This window comes from Tachyglossus aculeatus, chromosome 1 (assembly GCF_015852505.1).
Source record: "Tachyglossus aculeatus isolate mTacAcu1 chromosome 1, mTacAcu1.pri, whole genome shotgun sequence".
NCBI lineage: Eukaryota > Metazoa > Chordata > Mammalia > Monotremata > Tachyglossidae > Tachyglossus > Tachyglossus aculeatus.
This window is the reverse complement of record NC_052066.1, coordinates 155,771,952-155,797,344: the sequence shown is the minus strand read 5'-3', so window position 1 is coordinate 155,797,344 and position 25,393 is coordinate 155,771,952. Positions and strand designations below refer to the sequence as shown.

At 40.7% G+C, this 25,393-nt stretch overlaps 1 protein-coding gene across 1 annotated transcript in view; it reads left to right on the top strand.

Moving 5' to 3' along the window:
• Window positions 1-25,393, top strand: part of UNC79 (unc-79 homolog, NALCN channel complex subunit) — a 172,979-nt gene that overhangs the window by 76,846 nt on the left and 70,740 nt on the right. Inside the window, exons 22-32 of the mRNA XM_038749857.1 lie at window positions 67-215; window positions 1,680-1,837; window positions 6,167-6,348; window positions 8,662-8,863; window positions 9,523-9,702; window positions 11,472-11,537; window positions 16,278-16,564; window positions 18,156-18,338; window positions 18,896-19,058; window positions 21,297-21,446; window positions 22,060-23,268. Of these exons, the coding sequence (XP_038605785.1) occupies window positions 67-215; window positions 1,680-1,837; window positions 6,167-6,348; window positions 8,662-8,863; window positions 9,523-9,702; window positions 11,472-11,537; window positions 16,278-16,564; window positions 18,156-18,338; window positions 18,896-19,058; window positions 21,297-21,446; window positions 22,060-23,268 (2,929 nt within the window). The remainder of the gene's footprint in view (window positions 1-66; window positions 216-1,679; window positions 1,838-6,166; window positions 6,349-8,661; window positions 8,864-9,522; window positions 9,703-11,471; window positions 11,538-16,277; window positions 16,565-18,155; window positions 18,339-18,895; window positions 19,059-21,296; window positions 21,447-22,059; window positions 23,269-25,393) is intronic.

Below are 25,393 nucleotides of genomic sequence, written 5' to 3'. Positions count from 1 at the left end.
TATTTAATTGCCAGATTTTATACATTGCTACTTGCAACCCTGATTAATATGATTTTATTTGTGTAGGAAATGGCTAAGTTTGAAGAGCCAGACATTCTCTTCAACATGCTTAACTGCCTAAAGATTCTCTGTCTCCATGGAGAGTGCTTGTACATTGCTCGGAAAGATCATCCACAGTTTTTAGCCTATATTCAAGATCATATGTTGATTGCAAGGTATGTCTTGTACTCAAGTTCTATTTCATTGGGGGATATTTTAGGCATTGATTATAAAGAATTGAAAATGAGTTATTTTCCTTATCCAGAGAAAAATTATTCACTGACACATATTTTTTATTCACCCTTATTTTTAAATTTATGAGGAATAGTAGTAATTGTATTTAATAAGCATTTACTGTGTGGAGAGCACTGAACTAAGGACTGGGAAAGAATATGCAGGTGGGAGTTAGACCTGTTCCGCACAGCGTAAGTGCTCAGTAAATATGATTCACACACCCTCTGTCCCTTGCGGGTCTCACAAGCTAAAATAAAGGGGAGAGAGGACTGTGACAGATGCATAGAGATGAAACAAAACACGAGGACAACATAAAGCCTGCAAAAGAAGTCAGTAGGGTGCTGAGGCTGGAGGAGGAGAATTTAAGGCTCCTCGGAGTTCTGAGTCCATGGTCACAACCGTGGCCACAGTGACCCCCACAGCAACTGCCACCACAGCCTTCCACATAGTTTGTGGAAGTTTTGTGGAGGCAGTGCTGGGCTCTGGCTGATTTTCTCTTTGCCACTGGGGTGGTGGAAGGTAGATCAGGAAGGAGGCTCCTTGTTGACACAGAGGAGAGCCAGTGCTTTATCCCGGGGAGACAGCATGGTGATCTGGTAGATGAGGATGCCAAGAAGTGCAATTAATAGTTGTCAGTTGCCAGAGAAGTGCATTAATAAAGAGGAACATAAAGTAAAATCTCATGAGACATGCCACATGAAACTGTGCACAAGTGCATAATAGAGTTGATGATTAATTCAGGGGGAATTGTTTTTGTTCATATGTGAAATATAACCTTTCTAAGAGCAACCAAAGTCTGACAACTAAGCATTTGTCAATGCTGACACTTTAGTTTGAGAAACTGAGTGAAGGACAGAATTTGGGAAAATCCCATCTTCTTTGGTTTAAATCCAAAGTCTACTCAGAAGAGTCTAATGAAGTGCTTACTATGTGCCAAGCACTGTATTAAGCACTGGGTTACTTACAAGATAATCAGGTTGGACAGAATCCTTGTTCCACTTGGGGCTCACAGTATATGCTTTAAGGGATATCGATGAGCTGTGAAGAGTTTTAAATAATTTATTTAATTTTACTTATACTTGATCATTCTAGCTGTAAAATGGGGATTGATTTACCACATAACTCCTTAGCAAAGTAGTAAAAGTCAAAGAAGATGTTTCTGTTTTATTGCAGGCTTCAATATTGACTCATGAACAAAGGTGACTGTAAAAATAATACCATGCTATTTCATTTTTATTAATGAGCACTATACAAAAGCAGGGCAGAGAGAATCCTGTTAATAGTTCATAGATGTGTGATAGTGTGTAAAAAAAAAATTTCCAATTAGGAACATTGGAATGATAACAGTATTATGAAATTTGAGATGCCTTTTTGTAATCAGATTTAATTTTGTTTGGTTCCCCTAGTTTATGGCGAGTAGTTAAATCTGAATTCTCCCAGCTTTCTTCTCTGGCTGTACCCCTTCTTCTCCATGCTTTATCACTTCCTCATGGTGCTGATATCTTCTGGACTATCATAAATGGTAACTTCAATAGCAAAGACTGGAAAATGAGGTTTGAAGCAGGTATGGCTGCGATAGCTTGCATTTTTCTGGTATCTGGAATGCAGTAAACTGGGGAGACATACTTCTAATTTGAAGAAGTGAGACTCCCAATCAATCATTTGATGATATTTAGCTCTTACTGTGTGCAGAGCACTGTATTAAGCACTTGGGAGAGAACAATGTAACAGATTTGTAGACTTGTTCCCTGCCCACAGAGAGCTCACACAGTCTAGAGGGGGTGACAGGCATTAATATAAATAGATTATGGATGGATACAAGAATACTGTGGGGCTGAAGGTAGGATCTGTCCCGAGGGAACAGATCCAAGTGCAGAGATGATGCCGAAGTAAGAGAGAGTTGGGGAAAGGAGGGCTTAATTGAGGAAGGCCCCTTGAAGAAGCTGGGACCTGAAAAAGGCTTTGAAGATGGGAAAAGTGGTGGTCTGGAATGGAGAGGGAGGGAGTTCCAGGCCAGAGGGAGGATGTGGGAAAGGGGTCAACGGTGAGTAAGATGAGATCCCAGCACAGTGAGCAAGTTAGCACTAGAGGAGTGAATTGGGCAGGCTGGGTTGTGGTAGGAAATCAGGGGAGTAATGTTGGAGGGGCCAACTGATTGACCGCTTTAAAGCCAATGGAAAGAAGTTTCTGTTTGATGCAGAGGTGGGTGGGCAACCACTGGAGGTTCTTGAAGAGTGGGGAGATGTGGACTGAACCATTATTTTGAAAAATGATCCAAGCAGCCGAATGAAGTATGGACTGAAGTGGGGAGAGAAAGGAAATAGAGAAATCAGAGAGAATAGTCAAGATGGGATATAAGTGTTTGGATCAGCATAGTAGCAGTTTAGGTGGAGAGGAAAGGGTGGATTTTAGTGATGTTGTGAAGGTAGCAACTACAGGATTTGGTGACAGATTGAATATGTGGGTTGTATGAGAGAGGTGTATGAAGGATAGTGCCAACGTATGAGACGGGAAAGATGGTGTTACTGACTACAGTGATGGGAAAGATGGCAAAGACAGGGTTTGACTGGGAAGGCAAGGAGTTCTGTTTTGGACATGTTTAGTTTGAGGTGTTGGCAGTACAGTCTGGAGCCAGAAATGAGCATTAGAACAAAATTGGTCACTGTTCCCTTTCAGTGGGGTGAAATAGAATTTGATTCACTCAGTCAATCATCATATTTACTGAGCATTTGTTGTGTGCAAAGCACTGTATTAAGCACTTGGGAGAGTACAGTAGAGTAATATAACAGGCACATTCCCTCCCTACATCTAGCTTAGAGTCTGGAGTAGGAGACAGACATTAGTATAAATAAATTATGGATATGTATGTGTTTGGGGGCTGGAGGTGAGGGGGTGAATAAGGGGAGTGGAAGAAATGGAAAAGAGGTCTTAGGGAAGGCCTCTTGGAGGTAATAATAATAATGGCATTTATTAAGTGCTTACTATGTGCCAAGCACTGTTCTAAGCACTGGGGAGGTTACAAGGTGATCAGGTTGTCCCAGGGGTCTCACTGTCTTCATCCTCATTTTACAGATGAGGTAACAGACACAGAGAAGATAAGTGACTTGCCCAAAGTCACACAGCTGACAATTAGCGGAGCAAGGATTTGAACCCATGACCTCTGCCTCCAAAGCCCGGCTCTTTCCACTGACCAAGTCAGGGAGAGTAATTATCTGTTGGATATGAAGAAAGAGAAGGTGTTCCAGGCTAGAGGCAGGACATGGGTGAGAGGTCAGCAGTGAGATAGATGGGATTGAGAGACAGTAAGTAGGTTAGTATTAGAGGAGCCAAGTGTGTGGGCTGGGTTGTAGTAGGAGAAAAGAGGGGAGGTAGAAGGGGTCAAGGTGATTGAGTGCTTCAAAGCTGATAGCATGGGGTTTCTTTTTGACTCAGAGATGGATGGACAACTGCTGGAGAAACATGGACTGAAAGTTTTTGTAGAAAAATGATCTGGGCAGCAGAGTGAAATATGGACTGGGGTGAGGAGAGACAGGAGACAGGGAGGTCAGCAAGGAGGCTGATACAGTCATAAAAGTGGGAGAGGATAAGTGCTTGGATTAGATGGTAGCAGTTTGGATGAGAGGAAAGGATGGATTTTGGTGATGTTGTGGAGGTTGAACTGACAGGATTTAGTAATAGTTTGAAATGTGGGTTGAATGAGAGAGAGGAGTCAAGGATAATGCCAAGGATATGGGCTTGTGAGTCAGGAAGGATAGTGGTGCTGTCTGCAGTGATGGGGAAATCAGGGGAAGGACATGATTTGAGTGGGAAGACATTAAGCTTGAGGTGATGGCAGGCCATTCAAGTAGAGGTGTCTTGAAGGCAGGAGGAAATGCGAGACTGCAGACATGGAGAGAGATCTGGGCTGTAGATTTGGGAATCATCTGCATAGAGGTGTTAGTTGAAGCCACGTGAGTGAATTAGTTCTAGAAGGGAGTGGGTGTAGATAGAGAATAGAAGGGGACCCAGAACTGAACCTTGAGGGACCCCCACAGTTACGGGGTGGCAGGCAGAGGAGGAGCCTGAAAAAGAGACTGAGAATGAGTGGCCAGAGGGATAGGAGAACCAAGAGAAGACAGCGTCAGTGAAGCTGAGGTTGGATAATGTTTCCACAAGAAGGGGGTGGTGGACTGTGTCAAAGGCAGCTGAGAGGTTGCAGAAGGGTTTAGTATTCAGGTTTACTGGCCTGAGGTTAGTCATCATGGGGAGAATCAATCAACCAATGAGTGATATTCATTGAGCACTAGCTGTGTACAGAGCACCATACTAAGCTCTTGGAGTTGTAAGTACAATAGAATAGGTTGGCATGATCCCTCCTGACAAGGAGCTTACAGTTTAGAGAACGGTGATCTGTGTATGAGGAGATGAAGAAGACCGATTAATAATAATAATAATGATGACATTTGTTAAGTGGTTACTATGTGCAAAGCACTGTTCTAAGTGCTGGGGAGGTTACAAGTTGATCAGGTTGTCCCACAGGGGGCTCGCAGTCTTAATCCCCATTTTACAGCTGAGGTAACTGAGGCACAGGGAAGTTAAGTGACTTGCCCAAAGTCACACTGCTGACAATTGGCGGAGCTGGGATTGGAACCCATGACCTCTGACTCCAAAGCCCATGCTCTTTCCACTGAGCCATGCAGCTTAGTTTGGACATCTTGGAAGCAAGTACTACTGGACAAGTTGTGACTTGCCCAAGGTCAGGCAGCAGACAAGTGACCAAGTCAGGATTAGAACCCAGGTCCTCTGACTCTCAGGCCTGTGCTCTATCCACTAGGCAACATTGCTTCCCCAGCCCTGAATTGGTCTAGTTCCTTCCCAAATAGGTGGTGTAACACCAGACCCTTCTGAAATCCCACCTCCTACAGGCTTTCTTTGTCTTTTCTTCTCCCCAGGACAGATCCTTTTAACTTTCACCTCAGCATTTAGGCACTCACAGCCACCCTGCCCACATCAGTTCACTTGGTCTACTACTTAAGCCCTGAACTAATTCACCTATCCTTTAGTAGATTCTTTTTCCTTCTCGCTATAAATTTTGTCAGTCTCCCTAATGAGATTGTAAGCATCTGGAGGGCAGGGATTATGTTTCACCTCTCTTTCATTCTTCCAAATACTTAGTTCACTGTTTTGCACTCCATAGGCTTTCAATACAATTGATTGATTGATTGATTGACCCAAAATACAGATTCCATCTCCCAGTTAAACAGCTTTTTCTTTCCCTCGTTAACCTAAAATAGTTCATAGACATTCTCTTTCTTGGGTTGTTCCAGTGGTGATAGTAAATGTGGTTTATCTAAGCTACCACTTCATAAAGCCATAGTGCACCTCGTTCAGAAATGTACATGATGAACTGCTGACAGCTGATAACAAAATTTAAAAAGAAAAAAATTACTTGGGAATGAACACTTGGCTAGAAGGAAGAAGATCATTGTGCAGCACAGGCAAGATACATGTGACTCTCTTTTTGGGAAAACATGATGTGCCTTGTAGCTACAATTTTAGTGCTTCATTCTTGCGAGAAATGCTTTATAAATATTAATATGCATCAGTGGTAATAAATACACATTAGTTTGCTTTTCCTCAGAATGTGAATTAGTGACAAGGTACTGCTAGTTTCTAGGGCAAAAATATAACAAGGGGGATAATTCCTTCAAGAATTGTTTTAAATTATAGAACCAATATGTAATAGTTTTGGTTACCAAGTAACATCATGCTTAATGATGGAAATGGAAAAGATATTTTCTTTGTGACATTAAAATCCAAATTCTGAGGGCATGTCTTCTCAGTATTTCAAGTATTTGATTAACTCTCAGTATTGATGCAGCCTTTTCTTTGTCTTGGGCTCATAATATTGCAGTGGAAAAAGTGGCAGTAATATGCAGATTTCTGGATATTCACTCTGTGACTAAAAATCACCTGCTGAAGTATTCTCTGGCCCATGCATTCTGCTGCTTCCTGACTGCTGTTGAGGATGTCAATCCAGCTGTAGCTACAAGGGCTGGACTCTTGCTTGACACAATAAAGCGGCCAGCGTTACAGGTAAGTTCATTAGCTCTCAAGCTTTCAAGTCTCCATTTGGGAAGATGAATCTCTGTGTTTTTGCCTTTCGAAAAGCCTGAAGCCATGGGTCTGGAAAGGGACAGCCAGAAATCAATCAATCAGTCAATCAATGGTATTTATTGAGTGCTTACTATGTGCAGAGCACTGTACTAAGTCCTTGGGAGAGTACAGTATAACAGCATTAGCAGACATGGTCCCTGCCCACAATGAGCTTACAGTCCAGAAAGTCATGGAATCCAGCCTCTCCTCAGACACTACTGCATTTAAATGAGTTTGAGACTAATACCATACTTACCCATTTGTTTCCTTTTAAAAGAGTTATGCCGCAGTTTTAGGCAGGCAATCTTTGACTATCATATTTAGGATTTCTTGATAAGACAATTAGATTTGTATTTAAATGTCATATTCATGATGTTGGGAAGAGCTTCAGCTCTAATTTCTCTCTCTGTGACTCTCTGGAAAGTGGTTTCACGCACGCAGGAGGAAAGACACAACAAGACAATCGTGATGACTCTTCTCGTGTCTTTTTATTCTTGTAAAAATATCCCCTGCAGGTCTTGAAAAACACCATCAATCCCCTTCTGCTTACCACTGGCCATAGGATAGCCCTGTCTGATGTCAGAGGGGTGGACCAGATGACACCTCGAAGTTATTTTTAACTCTTTGATTCCGTATTCATTTATTCCACTTTACTGTTGGCAAAATCTCCATTCATTCTCTTTCCAGTTGGTGTCAGCCAAGTTGGTCTGTCAGCTGTTGTTTTCAAGTTTGGTAAAGGTTAGGATGCAAAGTGCAGTCTTGGAAACCCGGCTAGGTCCTTTTTGCAACATACTCATTAGTTAGCAAGGAATTGCCTGGATTGGAATGTGATGTGGAATCAATCAATTGTTTTTATTGAACACTTAATAATAATAATGATGGTATTTGTTAAGTGCTTATTATGTGCCAAGCACTGTTTTAAGCACTGAGATAGATGCAAGGTAATCAGGGTGTCCCATGTGGGGTGCACAATCAATCCCCATTTTACAGATGAGGTAACTGAGGCACAGAAAAGTTAAGCAGCTTGCCCAAGGTCACACAGCAGACAAGTGGTGGAGCTGGGATTAGAACCCATGTCCTCTGACTCCCAAGCCCGTGCTCTTTCCACTAAGCCAAACTGCTTGTGTGCAGAGCATTGTAATAATAATAGTAATAATAATGATAGTGATAATAATGTTGGTATTTGTTAAGCACTTCCTTTGTGCCAAGCACTGTTCTAAGCACTGGGGTAGATACAAGGCAATTAGGATATCCCGCATGGGGCTCAGTCTTAATCCCCATTTTACTGATGAGGTAACTGAGGCACAGAGATGTTAAGTGACTTGCCCAGAGTCACACAGCTGACAAGTGGAGGAGCCAGGATTAGAACCCACGACATCTGACTCCCAAGCCCATGCTGCTTCTCTTACTAAGTGCTTGGAAGAGTCCAGTACAACAGAGTTAGCGGAAAAGTTCCCTGTCTACAATATTCTTACAGTTTAGTATTATTGTTTTTAATAATAATAATATTGGTATTTGTTAAGCACTTACTATGTGCCAGGCACTGCACTAAATTTTGGGGTGGATACAAGCAGGTAGAGTTGGACACAGTGGGGTTCAGTCTCAATCCCCATTTTACAGGTGAAGTAACTGAGGCACAGAGGAATAAAGTGACTCGCCCAAGGTCACACAGCAGACAAGTGGAAGAGCTGGGTTTAAAACCCATAACCTTTTGACTCCTAGGCCTATGCTGTATCGACTACACCATATTGTTTATCAGTTTAGAGGATGTGCTTACAGCCTAGAATGAACTGTAGTTTGCACAATGGTCTTTTCTGATATTCATATGGATAGGATGTCACTAACTCTTGTGTCTTCTAGGACAACTAGATATGATGTACATGTTGGGTTGCACATGTTCAGCAGAGTATATGTAATACATTATTCGTAAGTTAATCTCTGTATTTAGAATTGTTTTTGTAGTTTTAGTTTTAATAATAGAAACTTAGAAGCACAGTTAGATGCACAGATTAGTGTAAGTTAATAGCTAGCTTATACTACTTCAAAGATGTTTTGTTGAGGGTCAGAATCCTGAAAATAAAAGGCTTAGAACATTTGAAATAGTATTCACCATTTGAAATTGTATTTTTTTTGTTTAATCAGAAGAGCCCACATTTCAAAAGGCTACTTACTTGATATGGAACCTAATTGTTTTTGCAGGAATGTTAGCTAGTCTTTAGAACTGAGCTCACCACTGTTTTCCTCTCCATACAGGGGTTGTGTCTTTGTCTTGACTTTCAGTTTGATACTGTTGTTAAGGATAGACCCACAATCCTTAGCAAGCTTTTGCTGCTTCATTTTCTAAAGCAAGATATACCTGCTTTGAGCTGGGAATTCTTTGTCAATAGATTTGAAACACTCTCTCTGGAGGCTCAGCTTCACTTGGATTGCAATAAAGAGTTCCCTTTTCCAACAAGTAAGTCAAACCAAAGAAATAAATTCTCCTCTCTAGATTTGTCAATCATCATCTGATTAAAAATGAGAAGTTCAACTTCACATGTAGCTTGATTTTCCAACATGAAAAATCCTTTAACTTTTTTTGAACTCTTGATGTTTACATGTCTAGTTCCAAAAGTGTCGTCTTATGTCTAGTCAGAATTTTTGCCTTCTTTTAAAAAGCATATGTTTCTCATTTTATAATAATAATGTTGGTATTTGTTAAGCTCGTACTAAGTGCCAAGCACTGTATTAAGTGCTAGAGTAGATACAAGATCTTCAGGTTCCCCATGGGGTTCACAGGTCTAAGTAGGAGCAAGAACAGGCAAGACCATTTGCAGATGAGGGAACTGAGGCACAGAGAAGTGAAGTGACCTGCCCGAGGTCACACAACAGACAAGTGGCAGAGTGGAGATTAGAACCCAGATCCTCTGGCTCTCAGACCTGTGCTCTTTCTACTAGGCCACTCTGCTTCTCTATTTTATGACTGTCTCCTAAATGCTACAATTTTATCTCCCTTAGAAGAAAACATTCCAAATGTTAATCACATGAGGTGGCAAATCATTATTGCCTACTTGGTGACTATACTGTGGAGCAAGTTGAAGAAAAATGATAACCTGTTTAATTCTGTTTTCCAAGCTATCACTGCTGTAAGGACCAATGTTGCTAACCTCAGTGATGCAGCATTGTGGAAGATCAAGAGGGCTCGCTTTGCAAGGAACCGCCAGAAAAGCGTGCGCTCCCTGAGAGACAGCGTGAAAGGACCCATGGAATCCAAGAGGGCACTGTCCCTGCCTGAAACCTTAACCTCCAAAATTCGTTGAGTATCTTCTTGCACCATTACAATCAGCCTTTGTGACGTCTTTCTGAGACCTCTTCTCTTGTTTTAATGTCCACAGAGAGTACTTATCTTTTGGTCAATTAATCTATTTCAGTGGGCTTGACTTTCAGAATCCTTCAAAGATAATCCCTAGTATGCAAAATGCTTTGGGCTGTTTTTTAAATCATTTCAAGTGCTACGCATTACATAATAATAATAATTTTGGTATTTGTTAAGCGCTTACTATGTGCCAAGCACTGTTCTAAGTGCCGGGATAAATACAAGCTAATTGGGTTGGGCATAGTCCCTGGTCCCTCATGGGGCTCAAAATCTCAATCCCCATTTACAGATGAGGTAACTGAGGCACAGAGAATTGAAGTGACTTGCCCAAGGTCACATAGCAGACAAGAGGTGGAGCTGGTATTAGAACCCATGACACTCTGACGCCCAGGCCCATGCTCTATCCACTGCTTCTCATAGTGTGTAGCTTTGAAAAATATTGTGGCAATTTTCCAGAAGTTGGCACAAATTTTAGGGTCATGGGATTTGTAGATTACTATTTTCAGAACTGTGAAAGACAAGCTACATAAAAATGAACCCCAGCCTATTGGTTAAAACTGCCAGAATAGGGCCAATAACAACTAGCCTTAGCCTTTCTTTTACATAAAATTGAAAAGTTCAAAAAATCCCAGCCACCAAACTACTAATAGCTGTGTGTGTAAAAGAAAAAAAGATCATACTTTAAAGGTGAATTACTGCTCTTTCAATGGACTTTGTGTACCTTTTTCTAGAGTTCCTTTTTTTATCCTGTGATTGTTTATCATCCCATGATAAAGCGACCACAGTTTCCTGCTGGATAATCACCAGATAGAAAAGCCTTAAAAGTTAGAAATGATTCATGAACGACAAATGGTTTAAAAATCTCCATTTTAATCGCTACATAATCGAACTCAATATTTAGATGTTTTACTGCTCTTCTTACAAGCTGTATAGCTATATATAATCCGCCCAAATCAGTGACATCAAGAAAGCATCATTGACAAAAACGCATTTCTGATCTTGTCACCAGATGAAATGATTGATTTTTACATTGGCGTTTATAAGCCAACAGCCTCAGATAACATGATCATTTTATCACAAATGTGAATTTATTTCTACTTCATTTTCCTTATGACAAACTATGGCAATTTAGTATCTTTTCCTTTGTAAAATATGCAATGAACGACTTTGTTTTTGTTCAAGGAAAAGGAATATTTTCAGATAAATGTGCTGTCTCAACACTTTTGCTTTGCCTACAGCTAGCTAAATTTCTAGAGAAGAAACACTATGGATCCAGAGCTTAACTAGCTGAATTTTTCTAGCCTTTATGCACAGTAAAAGTGATTGCAAACTATTATGACAGACAGCTAAATGGACTTAGGTTCTGAAAACCATTAGCTCGACTCAGCTATCTTAATTATTCTTCTAAGTGATTTCTTTCCAGGTTTGCATATCTTTATGCAAAGGCTCCAGATCTTAGACTTTTCTTATTCAGTTATTCCTGTAACAACTGAATAAATTGAATGAAAAAATAGATTGTATTATACTGAGGATACCAAACTAATATACCACAAAAGCCTTTCCCTGTCATGGACTACAAATAGGAAAATTGAACTTGCCCTTTCCCCGTCTTCCCACTCCAGTGAAGCTGATGTTATTATTGAGTACATTTTCTAGGCTCGAGTTGTCTCTAATGCTTATTTAAATAGAGTTGTTGTTGATTTTTAAGCTATGAGGTTGACCAGGCAAGAGAAGTCTGCTCCAACTCTTGGTGGAACACCAGAACAGACACCAGGTGAGTACTTTTGCTATCAAAGGGCTGTATTCGCATACCTGGCACAGGTGGACAAGGTGAAGTGGGTGATGTCATTTAATTGGGCCAAAGTATAATTCTTAAAAACTCTAACGGTTGTTATCCCAGATTTCTAGGTAGATGAGCCTCTGAAGTAGGAACATTTTGATTTGAAAACCATCCCCTGTAAAATAATTTTGGGTTCAATTATAGGCATCACATTCTCAACCTTCTACACTTTTCCCAGAGAGCCGATACAGCCTATCTGCTATAGAAAAGCATACAGTTCATTTACACTTTATAAAGGATTAAACATTTGAATCACTTCTGCCACCACCACCACCTCTTTTCCACCCAGAAAACAGACATTAGTTCTCACAATCTGTCAGAAAGTAGATATGCTGTGGATTTAGTAGCTTCGATAGATTGAGGGATTGCATTTAATGTAGTCCATTTCAAGTCACTTGACATTGCATGGTATATTAAATTTATCATGAGGTCATCTGAGAGTTAAAGGGATACTAGCAAGCAGTGTCTGACAGAGTCCCTTTCATTTTTGTTGCGTTCACTTATGTCACTACTGTGCACGTTGTGATAGTAACTCTTTTTTTTCCCCGAGTTCACTGTGAGTGTGTAATGGGGGGGTTGGGGGGAAGGTTCCCTCCTCCTTTTCAGAAATAGTTTTCAGGAAGCCCGAGTCCACCTAAGCCCACTTTTTAGAAATTGAAAGAAGCTTTCAGGCATGTAGTTACTCCTTGAAACGCAAACAGTAGTCAGAGAATTGAGGATAAGATTATAACAGAAGTAAAGACTTCATGAAGATGGAAATTTTCAGAATTTAGCTTATTGAGCCCAAGTTGCTGGGAATTGAGGACAGCTGGCTTAGCTTCTCAAATTATTTCAATTGAGGTTTCCATTTTACCATCATTATTTACTAGACATTGAATGTTTCAACCTAGGGCAGAGACTTGCCAAAATAATCAGCGATTATTTTGAAATAGTTTTAAATAGTAGTTCACGTGAAACTGAAGAGCTTGCTGCATCATTAAAGTACATATTCCTTTTGTTTTGTGAAATCAACAGGTTTCCTTGTTCATAGTCCCTCGTTAATTATGCTGGAAATGAAGTATGTGCCCTTTAATTAAACAGCAAGTGCTTTAATTGCTATTTAAACAGAATATTTTGTCATTGTTCTCTCCTTCTGGCATTGCAGCTTTTGTGCTTCCTGTGTTACCCTTGACATGTTTTTGGAAGTGGTATAGAGCAGGGTTCCTAGCTAATGTATTGGCTTCTTTGATTATGCTGTAGGCTCTCTAGCAATTCTGAGTATCTCCATAGCTGATTTCATTATGCACACACAGCTTTGCTCCAGGTTGTTTTTGCACATGTGCAGTACAAACCCAGGATCTTGTTTATTTTGAGGCACTCTAAGAATGTGAAAATATGAGGAGTGGTTTGCAAGTACTTCTCTCCACAAAGAGGATTGTGGTGGGAATGGGGTGGGATGAGAGACGCCCCCTCCCCAAACACCACTCCTCGTATTTTGGGTTTACCTGGGAATTCCTTGGAATGGTAAAGGGAAGACATTTTTCATAGCTTGTGAGAATTCTAGTTGTATAATCTAAGGAACAGTGAGCAACTGCGTATTTGGAAGGTTGACAGGAATAGTGCCAGAGACTGATTCCATGCTTCATCATCGCCCTTAGAACTAGGTTCAAATCTAAAGTGCTCATCGTGACAAAACTATCTCATGAAGCAATTACTGATGCCCAATATCATTACTGCAAGAAATACACACCCTTTCATCTCATCTTAGTTGATTAAATATTAATATGAAATATGAAAAATCATTTGAATTTGAGCATTTACTGGGTGCAAAGCACTATACTAAGCACTTGGGAGAGTACAGGGTAGCAGAATTGGTAGTTACATTCCCTGACTGCAAGGAGCTTTAAGTCTAGAGCAGGGAGACAGACATTAATACAAATAATTAAATCATGGATATGGTCATAAGAGCTGTGAGTCTTGAGGATGGGTTGAATCAAGAGTGTTAATCCAAGTCCTGCTTAGAACAGTGCTTTGCACATAGTAAGTGCTTAATAAATGCCATTATTATCATTATTAAAGGTGGGAGAAGAGGGAATGAGGGCTTAGTTGGGGAAGGCCTCTTCGAGGAGATATGCTGTTGGCTTTGAAAGTGGGGAGGGTGATGGTTTATTGAATATGAAGGGGAGGGAAGTTCTGGGCCAGAGGCAGGATGTCTGTGAAGGGTCGTTGGTAAGATAGATGAGATCGAGGTACAGCAAGGAAGTTGGCACTAGAGATACGAAGTTTGCAGGGTGGCTGTAGTAGGAAATCAGGGAGGTAAGATTGTAGGGGGCAAGGTCCTTGATTGCTTTAAAGCCGGTGGCGAGGAGTTTCTGTTTGATGTGGAGGTGGATGGGTAGCCATTGGGGGTTCCTGAAGAGAGGGGAGACATGAACTGAACTTTTTTTGGAAAAATGATCCGGGCAGTGGAGGAAAGTATGGGCTGAAGTGGGGAGAGACACGAGGCAGGGAGGTCAGCTACAGTGAGCAATAGATTTAAGGACTTTGTTGCTGTCTCCTAGCCCAATCTTTTTTCATGTTTCTTTTCTAAAAGCTGGTAGGTAGGCATAGGAGAAGGAGAAGTGAGCCTCCAGGCACAGCATTGACAGATACCCAATCACCCCCAGGAATTTTTAACTTTTGGGACAGTGGGAAAAGGCTATGAAGCTAGTCACCCCAAGGCTGGAGATGGAAGAATTGACCTCCTCAAGTGTTTATTTTACATTTAGGTTCTTTCTTACCTGTAGGCCAACTAAAGGGTCCTATTCTAGTGTTTCTAGATGTGGTTGGACTTGCTTACAGGTCTTTGTACTAAGACAGAGGGCTAGCTTGAAGCCAGAAGGTTTACAAATCAGTAGAAGTTGGTGACTGACCGTTGAAGCTAAGACTTCTAATTACGAAGTAATACAGTATCATGGTGTTCAGAGTAGTCAAGCCCCTTGGCTTTTAAAACTTCCTTATATTATAATGAAGAGATTCCAATGGGTTTGGCCAAAGATCAGCTTTTAAAATCACATTTAATTTAGAGCTTGTTCTTAAAAAGTGAGTCTAAGTGCTAGTCTAATGAGAGTTAATGAGTTGAGAGCACAGGTTGCTTAATAGCTGAAAGGTTTCTCAGCTTGAACTGCTGCTATTAATCAGTGAAACGTTTTTGTTGTTTATTTGACCTTCTGAGTTTGTCTAGATGTAGATATGCTGCAAGGGAGGATTATAACAAGAATGAAGCGAATTTGGGTAAAAAAAATAATCTTGCTCTTTCTGACAATAAAAACACAAGCCTCTCTCCCAAAGAGCCTACTGGGGAAGGAATCTCTACATTATTTCTCTCTTGGAAAAAATAAAAGAGAGAGAGGTGCTCTCAGAGAGCTATTGAATCAAAGAGCTGTTTTAGGACATTTATTAAAGAATGGAAGCCTTTAGACTTGGATAAAATACCTGTTTGTTTCAGGAGGTGCCAAGTACTCCTGTGTCAAGAGACATTTCTTTTCATTAGTGAACAATCAGTTCCCCTTCATGTGATAGTTCCCTCTGTTTTGAGTGGTTCATGCTTTTCCCTTTCTGTTTCTTTGTTTCATGTGTCCATTGTTTATCTTAGAAGTTAATGCTTCTGATCCATTTAGAAAAAGAAAAGCCACATTTAATTGCTAAATACAATATAATTCCAATTGTAGGATACAACTCATTGTCCCCTGAAATGGGCTACTTTCGTGACCTATAAACATTTGCCCTTTGACACTGACTAATGTTATTTGCCTTAATGAATATTTTTGACAAAATAACACAACTGACTGATTTCAAACAAAAAAATTATTTCTAATCCTTTCTCTATTCAGCAGAAGTTATTCTTTTATGATTTTTTGATAAATGTCTTAGTAACAAAATGGAGAATGTATTTATTTTATAATCAGTGGTATTTATTGAACACTTACTATGTGCAGAGCCCTGTAATAAGCACTTGGGAGAGTAATAATAATGATAGTATTTATTAAGCACTTGCTTTGTGCAAAGCACTGTTCTAAGTGCTGGGTAGGTTACAAGGTGATCATGTTGTCCCACAGGGGGCTCACAGTCTTAATCCCCATTTTACAGATGAGGGAACTGAGGCACAAAGAAGTTAAGTGACTTGCCCAAAGTCACACAGCTGACAATTGGCAGAGCTGGGATTTGAACCCACGACCTCTGACTCCAAAGCCGGTGCTCTTTCCACTGAGCCAATTATAACAGAGTTGTCAGCCATGTTCCCAGCCTACAAAGAGCTTAGAATATAACACTGTCCAGTAAAAAGAATTTTTCACAAATACTGTAATAGAAGTTACATAAAAAATTAGATGAATTAAAGCTGTATGAAGTCAACTGAAAGTGCATAGGAAGTATCATATCACTACTGATTTTTCTAATGCTTCATGTCTTTACTGACACAACTATACTGCTAAAAAAGACAATTTGCTGTGTTGATTGAACTCTAGGAGTAACTCCTACCTCTTTGTTCAATTTTCTGATCATCAGGGCTCAAGATGTCCTTATTTCTTGTTCAGAACTGAACTTCATAAAATGGGGCAGAGGCAGAATGTTGCTACCGCAGCATCCCAGTAAAATTCAATGCATATTCACTTGCAGAACAGCAGATGTAAATAATGGTATTTTGACTCTTGACAGGGCAACAGTCCCCTGAGAACGATAACACTATAAAAGACCTCCTCCCAGAGGATGCGGGGATTGACCATCAGACTGTCCACCAGCTGATTACAGTACTAATGAAGTTTATGGCTAAGGATGAGAGTAGTGCTGAGTCAGACATCAGCAGCGCTAAAGCCTTCAACACCGTCAAGCGCCATTTATATGTTTTACTCGGCTACGATCAACAAGAAGGATGTTTTATGATTGCACCTCAAAAAATGCGTCTGTCAACTTGCTTTAATGCGTTTATTGCTGGAATAGCACAAGTAAGTGTGTTTTTTCGAGCTCATCACGTTATCATTCATCCTTTAGAAGATATCAGTTATTGTCCTGGAGCAACGGTCCAAATATCCATAGCCAGTTTTCACCATCAGTTGCCGAAATGCTCAGGTAGCGCTTACTTGGCAGTGAATCCATCAACTTTTAAAGAAGTTTATTTAAGAGAAAATATTGTTTCAGTAGAAATGAGAGGGTAAATGATTTGTTCATATTTCAAAAATGAGCCAGAGTTGTAGTCAAGAATCGAATGTCTGATTTTCTGAACCCTAGACTGACGAATACTGATGGATTTGTGATACTGTCCTAGTTAACTCCAACTACTATTTCTAGAATTACAGTACAAAATGTTCAAAGGCATTAATAAATCAATAATTAATAACTCAAGCTGTTTGGTCTGAAGTTGGTGAAGACTGAGAACTATTTATGGATTCTAAAGAAACAATTCAATGTTATCTCAGCAGGTGGTGGTATTGGACAAGTTTATTTGGGTAAATAAAACCCCACATAAAGCGCAACCAGAAGCTGTCTGTAATATGACACTTGCAGTGATTGAAGGTTACCATGATCCTGCCCTTTCAGTTACTTATGAGGATTTGTGAGCTCTAGATTTGTTTGGGCTACCACATCTCCTGGTATTATGTTACACAAAGGGAAATAAAGAATGGAAATTAGTATGAGCCATGCCTTCTGAAGTGGGAAAAAAGGTCAGCAGGCCTAGGGAGATTCTTGGTTTCTTCTATTATCTGTTTCATGGGAATTTTGGTAGAAAGCACTGGATCCACTTTCTAAAAGAGCAGCCAGTTATGTTTTCTTAGCTTATGAAAGGCCATTAAAACTATTACAGAATTTAGGTACATTACAGGGAAGGAAGAAGAAAGGGAAAAGGAAAGGATATAGATAATGTTCTTTGTAAACTAACCATGATATTAATATGATATTCTGAAATATCCAAGCTGTAGAAATTAAATATATTTTTCCTTTAAGATTTTTCTATTTCAGTTTTTCTTCTGTTTGCTCCAGTAACCTTATGTTTCCATCACCTGATAGCGTTACCAAGGAAGCAAATTAAGCTGATTTTGTTATCCCCAGAGAGCTACTGACTGTGTCTAATTTTCATTTGTGTTTTTTTCCCAGCAGCTCAGTAAATACTATTGACGGAATCCAAGTTTTTAAAATTAGATTTTGGTGTTTCATATTCTTTTATTTGAATACAAATACTCAAGTTTAAGTTGGCATATTGGGTAGGATTGGTGTTTTTTAATCTTGTGTAGAATTTGTACATTCAGATTTCTGTGCTGCAGTGCCCTTATTTCCTGTTGTTTTAGTGTAAATTAGTCTTGGGAAATCTTGTTAAAGGAGATTTTCAAATTCCATCTTTAAAATTTTGTTGGAGCATTAAGAATGATGTTTCAGTAAGAGGCTCTCTGACTGTAGTTGCCATCTTCATATGGATTCAGAAAGGATTCATCTGAACACATTTCAGTTCACTGTCTCTATCGGAGATGTATATGGACAGTTAATTGAACCCTGCTGATATTGTGGTCTGGGTACTGAGTTCTCACTTCATCTCTATTTCAGGTGATGGACTATAACATAAATCTGGGAAAACATCTTCTACCCTTAGTGGTTCAGGTATTGAAGTATTGCTCTTGCCCTCAACTCCGACATTATTTCCAGCAACCTCCCCGGTGCTCTCTCTGGCCCTTGAAACCTCATATTCGGCAGATGTGGTTGAAGGCTTTGCTTGTCATTCTTTACAAGGTTAGTGTCATCTCCACTTTATTCAGTGAGCCTTGACAAGAATTCAGCATTAGTGGGCTGACATTCCCAGCATGCCTAAGGTGATGGTGTCAGGAGAGTATTTCTGTTTTCAGAAAGCCTGCTCACCTGTACCACTAGCTGTCTCAAAACAAGGATCCTATCCCATTGAATTTGGGAATGTGATTGTCTTCTCTACTCGGCCCTTGCCTCATTTATGGCAACTTTTAAAGATGATGGGGGAAGTGGCAAAATAAACGTAGCCTATTCTGTCCTTAGCATAGGAGAGGGGCGGTGTTATACATGTGCGTACACACACACACACACACACACACACACACACACACACACACACACACACACATCCAAGTGGACTGAAGTAATCAGGATGGATTGGGACCCAGGGCAAGTGAGGCATGTTTCCAGGGGGTGAGGAAAAGCAGAAGCAGCTAGGAGCAGGTATAGGCAGTGGCAGGATGGGAAAAATTGATGTCATGTCTGTAATCACGAAGGGTGGTTTTTTTTTTTATTCCTCTCTCTCTCTCCATTTTACTGAGTAGTATCCCTACCGAGAATGTGATATCAGCAAGGTTATGCTGAATCTGATCCAGATTACAGTCAATACGCTGAATGCCCAGTATCACAGCTGCAAGCCGCATGCCACTGCAGGACCTTTGTACAGCGACAACAGTAACATAAGCAGATACAGTGAAAAAGAAAAAGGTATCTCGTTCCTGATAATATCATCATCCAGAGCTTAATGAAGTGAACTGGGGCTAAGGCATGTTAAAGGGAGAATCTTATGGCATGGGGGGCGGGGGTCAGAAAATCTGGCACTACAGAATTGTTTTTCAACCTTGCAGGAGTTGGGATTTATCTTTGTCTAGATTTTAGGAAATGAATTATGGAGGGACAAGGAGATTCCTCTGCCCTCCCCATGCCTTTTCCTTCTCAAAGGTTTATACCTGGGTAGGCGGGAGACCGTGTTGATGGGTGGCCAACAGTAACACTTTGCCAACGCCCATTCTGTGGGTGAGAGAGTTCCTTGCATACACAGAGAGCACTGGAGCATGCTTCTTAGAGAATATCAGGCCTCTGAGCACAGAGTTTATGCCAACATCCTGAATGAGTGAGTGTAGCAGTACATGTATGGAGATGAGGAGGGAAACAGCCTCCCTATGTGCATAACTATAAACTGGTTGTGTTAGGGGACAATGACATGAGCCTCGTCTTCATCCAGTTTGGATGAAAAACTGAGCTCTCATCTTCTTTAATTTTAAATGATCTGCTCCTAGGTAATGCACGTAGAAGGGATTACTTAACAATTGCTCACCTCCAGAATTTATTTTCCAAGAGGAGAAGAAGAAAACATGAACCAATAGTGGGATCTTCATAAAACTGGGCACTGAATGTGCTTTCCTCCTTTTACCAAAGGGTGATATTTGAGGGCTTACTGTGGGCAGAGCACTAAACACGTAGAGGAAAACTGGAGCAAAAGACAAGGGTTCTTAGAACCAAATGGGAAATCTAATGAGTGAGAGTTTTGAATGTACACCTGAGGGTGACAATAGTTTAAAAGAATATGAATACTCTTTTTAGGGGGTAAAAAAGATTGGATTTTTCAGTTGCAGACATTTCCATTAGAATATAGCTGTAAGCACAATTCCACATCACGATTACCTGAATAATTTTGCTGAGCATAGAAAGATACTCAGAGTTCAACTACCTTGCTCTGCATAGTACCTAACCTTTAGTTGGCACTCAAGTATTAAATATGAATAATAACTGGATCAATGTAACTGTGGAACATTCATTCTTGGAGTTTATGCAAGATAGGTTATTAGATTAAGCTGAATCAATTCTTGACCATTTTCATTGGTCTGTAACCTGAAAAGTTGTCTTTATAGTATATTAATCCATATGAGTAAGAATAGAATATGATTTCTGTCCTTTTCGTTGTCTGATGCATGTCAGTAGCTTTTCCCCTTTGCTGTTTGGCATGTGGCACTTTAGGGGGAAGGGGGAAAAAAAATCTAAGTGAATTTCTTACAAGAACACTCTGGGTCTCAAAGTATCTATTGTTTGTATCATTAATCTGTTTTTGGGTCCATCAGTGGTTTTACAAATTGGTCAAGACATAACGCGTTCAGACTAGAAAACCCAACAAACCAGTCAGATTTGCTGAAATCTAAGACTGTGGATGACCAAGAAACCTTCTGGAGTTTCCAAAATGCTTAACAGTTCCGAGGGGAGAGGCCTACCAAGAAGAAATCTAAATTTATTAGATGTAAAGGATTTTTTTTTTCTTTTTTCTTTCTTTCTTGTTTACCCTTCTGTCCATACTCATTTGTGAAGCTTCGGAGATAACCAATGATATAAGTTTTTGCTGTGTTGTGTGTCTCATTACCAAATGTAGAGTACAGTATTTTGCATTTGAAAAGTATAAGGTGCATGTAGTGTTAGGTTGTGTCTACACAAGTCACAAAACTCAGCAATATTTGGGGAAAAAGTCAGACTTCCAGCAATATCCAATCCACTTGTGCCCCGTTTGGCTAAACGTTCCACAAGATCAAAAAGTTTGCTTCGGTACTCCAGTCTCTAAGGAAACTCACAGGTGGATATAGACTTGTTGTGCTGCTGCTGTAAGTGCTTTCAACAGCACTGCTACTTTTGCTGTATTGTGGATGATGATAATGCACAAATTTGAAGTTCTGCCGGTTATAGCATATAGAATAACAGAGAGCCTGTCGGAAGGTTGCTCTGTAGTCCTGCTGGAAGATTTGCAAAATAGGTGGAAATGCCATAATCTTGCTCAGGACTGGGCTGATCTAAACATCACTCCATAGCCAAATCTGTTCTACTTAGTTCTATTCGGTTTCAATTGAATTGCAAGTGTAGACGCAGCCTAAGGGATAGATAGTCTAGTCTCAAGTGTAATTATGACTTTCTTTCCCCAATTAGAGGAAGATAGTGTTTTTGATGAATCTGATATTCATGATACACCTACTGGACCCTGCAATAAAGAGTCTCAAACTTTTTTTGCAAGATTGAAAAGGATAGGCGGCAGCAAAATGGTGAAATATCAACCGGTTGAGATGAATGCCCAGAGAAGTATGAATTTTTTAATTTTAGTTATTTTATGCAGAAATGTTGTACTCTACTGTTTGTTCTGAGCTAAACTTTAATTTTACTCTATTCTGCTATTATGCATTTCTAATACTGTAAATTTATATATATATATGTATGCATAAACAGTATATATATATACACATATATGTATATATATATGTGTGTGTGTGTGTGTGTGTGAAGTAAAAATACATCATTGATGTCATGATTGTCTTTAGAGGGCCATTGTTTATTTGATTTGTTACCAAATATTTGCTTCTCTTCCACACACCTTGAATTCAGTTCCTTAGATCTGCTTCAGCCCAAAAGACCCAATGCAGGGGCATAACTGAACGGAGCTGAGGAATTATCTTGGAGTTTAATGGATTGAGGAATCACCAGTCTTTAGAATGCCACTGTGGTTTCCATGTAGCCAGATAATTTTCTGGAACATGGATCCAGAACAGACTTTAGATGAACTGAGCCAGTTCATCTTTGTCAGTTTGTGACGCTGGGATTGTGGATTGTGTTGTGTGCCAATTGTGTGCTGGAGCTTGAGGGGGGAAAAAGTCAAATCTCCAAGTAAAACAGTACTAGCCTTTTCTGTTTTAATCAGGTGAAATAGAACTGGCTGAATATAGAGAAACGGGGGCATTACAAGACAGCATTCTACGCTGTGTGAGAGAAGAAAGCATTCAGAAAAAAAAGCTGCGTTCTTTAAAACAAAAATCTCTTGATATAGGGAATGCAGACTCTCTGTTGTTTGCATTAGATGAGCATCGTAGGAAGTCATGCATAGACCGCTGTGACCTAGATAAACCACCTACTCACGCTGCTTACATCACACATAGACAAAGTGACTATGGACGGCCTAGACAGAATTCTGCCACCAGAAATGATAATCCTGAAATCCCTGAAAACCCAGCCATAGAAAGTTTACAAGAAGCCAGAAGACCTGTCATCCCTGAAGTCAGGCTCAATTGCATGGAAACCTTTGAAGTAAAAGTTGAATCACCAGTAAAACCTGCCCTTTCAAAAGAGGATTTGGATCTGATAGATCTATCTTCTGATTCAACATCAGGCCATGAAAAACATTCTATTCTCTCCACATCAGACAGTGACTCTCTGGTCTTTGAGCCTCTTCCTCCGCTCCGAATAGTGGAGAGCGATGAAGAGGAGGAAATCGTGACCCAAGGAGAGGATAAGGTATCTCAAAAAAATGGCACCTCAACTCCCATCCGTCCCTCTGTGCTCAGTTTAAGTACAACCCCTCTTGTGCAAGTAAGCATTGAGGATTGCTCTAAAGACTTTACCTCGAAAGAAGCAAGCAATCATCTGCCATCGGGAAAAAGAGAAATCCCTCCCACCATTCTTGAAGATCAAAAAAGTTCTGAAGAGTTGTCAAAGTCAGAGGAGTTGCCAGAATTTCCTGTCGGGAGCCCACTAACACTAAAGCAAAAGCGCGACCTCCTACAGAAGTCATTTGCACTTCCTGAACTGTCTCTTGATGATAACTATGAACTTTGCCCAGAGGAAATGAAGTCCGGTGGGTCGGTTCCAAGTTCAGGTGTAAAAACTGTCCTTCTTAAGGTTCCTGAAGATGCTGAGAATCAAACAGAAAGCGATAAATCGGACACCAATCCAGAATCCGATTCAGAACAAAATGCAGAGCAGAAGCCAGAAGAAGAAGGAGCTGAAGAATTCAAGATTCAGATTGTCCCTAGGCAGAGGAAGCAGAGAAAGATCGCTGTCAGTGCTATCCAGAGGGAGTACCTTGACATTTCCTTCAACATTCTAGACAAACTGGGAGAAGAGAAAGATCCAGGTAAGAAGTTTCTCTTCCTCCTCCCAGCCCTTCCCTGAAGTCTGGGCAATTAACAGTTAGGCCATTTGCACTGAAAATGTGTCAAACTCTAAAACTTATAATGTCCCTATCTGATATTCTAATTGCTTCAAGACCACCCATTCATTCAGTCATAGTTCCAGAACCTCTGTTGTGCAATACAACATGTGGGATTCAGGTGTAATTTATTCCGGCTGCATAAATATTATGGTATTTGTCTCTAAGCATGATAGTCAACTCTTGATTATTTACAATAAAGGGAGAGCAGGAGCATAGATAATGAAATCCACAAATATACTCCAAAAGGATAATTTTAGCCACTATTTTCTATTTCCACTTCATCTTTTATGGATTTACAAAATGAACTGATTTGAATGCACTTCCCTGCTCTTCCTCTGCCTCCAGCGGGACAAGAGGCATTGAAATGGTCAAAAGAGGTGGAGAAGCCCAGAGCTTGGAAAATCCACAAACTGGATAAGCACCTCTGGAATAATCAAGAGTTGAGTGGATGCAAGTATTGAGTTCACAGTTGATTCCATTTGCTGACTGGATGTCAACCTCCAGGTGGCTTTTCTGTGTTCTCAGGAACCTAAAAAATACTAGCTACAATCTGGACTATAATCTATGGGCATCTTAATTCCCTGTATTTTTGAACCCTTTGCATTGGAGGCACGTCATTTTTTTTCTATGATGATACTGTGGAAAAATATTTTTGCTACTCCCTGGGACAGGACTAGGTATCATTATGCATATTTTAACTCTACCCTAATAATTGTTGTATTTATTAAGTGCTTACTATGTTCCATTCATTCATTCAATTGTATTTATTGAGCACTTACTGTGTGCAGAGCACTATACTAAGCGCTTGGGAAGTACAACTTGGCAACATATAGAGACGGTCTCTACCCAACAGTGGGCTCACAGTCTAGAAGGGGGAGACAGACAACAAAACAAAACATATTAACAAAATAAAATAAGTAGAATAAATATGTACAAGTAAAATAAATAAATGAATGGAGTAATAAATGTGTACAAACATATATTCACATATTCAGGTGCTATGGGGAGGGGAAGGAGGTAAGGCGGGGGGGATAGGGAGGGAGAGGAGGGGGAGAGGAAGGAGGGGGCTCCATCTGGGAAGGCCTCCTGGAGGAGGTGAGCTCTCAGTAGGGCTTTGAAGGGAGGAAGAGAGCTAGCTTGGTGGATATGTGGAGGGAGGGCATTCCAGACCAGGGGGAGGACGTGGGCTGGGAGTTGACGGCAAGACAGGCGAGAATGAGGCACAGTGAGGAGATTAGAGGCAGAGGAGTGGAGGGTGCAGGTTGGGCTGTAGAAGGAGAGAAGGGAGGTGAAGTAGGAGGGGGTGAGGTGATGGAGAGCCTTGAAGCCAAAGGTGAGGAGTATTTCCTGATGCATAGGTTGATTGGTAGCCACTGGAGATTTTTGAGGAGGGAGTAACATGCCCAGAGTGTTTCTGCACAAAGACGATCTGGGCAGTGGCGTGAAGTATAGATTGAAGTGGGGAGAGACAGGAGGATGGGAGATCAGGAAGGAGGCTGATGCAGTAATCCAGTCAGGATAGGATGAGAGCTTGAATGAGCAGGGTAGCGGTTTGGATGGAGAGGAAAGGGCGGATCTTGGCGATGGTGTGGAGGTGAGACCGGCAGGTTTTGGTGATGGATTGGATGTGAGGGGTGAATGAGAGAGCGGAGTTGAGGATGGCACCAAGGTTGCAGGCTTCTGAGACGGGAAGGATGGCAGTGCCGTCAACAGTGATGGGAAAGTCAGGGAGAGGGCAGGGTTTGGGAAGGAAGATAAGGAGTTCAGTCTTGGACATGTTGAGTTTTAGATGGCTGGCAGACATCCAGATGGAGATGTCCTGAAGGCAGGAGAAGATACGAGCCTGGAGGGAGGGGGAGAGAGAGAGAGAGCAGGGGCAGAGATGTAGGTTTGGGTGTCATCAGCGTAGAGATGATAGTTGAAGCTGTGGGAGCGAATGAGTTCACCAAGCGAGTGAGTGTAGCTAGAGAACAGAAGGGGACCAAGAACTGACCCTTGAGGAACTCCTACAGTAAGGGGATGGGAGGGGGAGGAGGAGCCCGCAAAA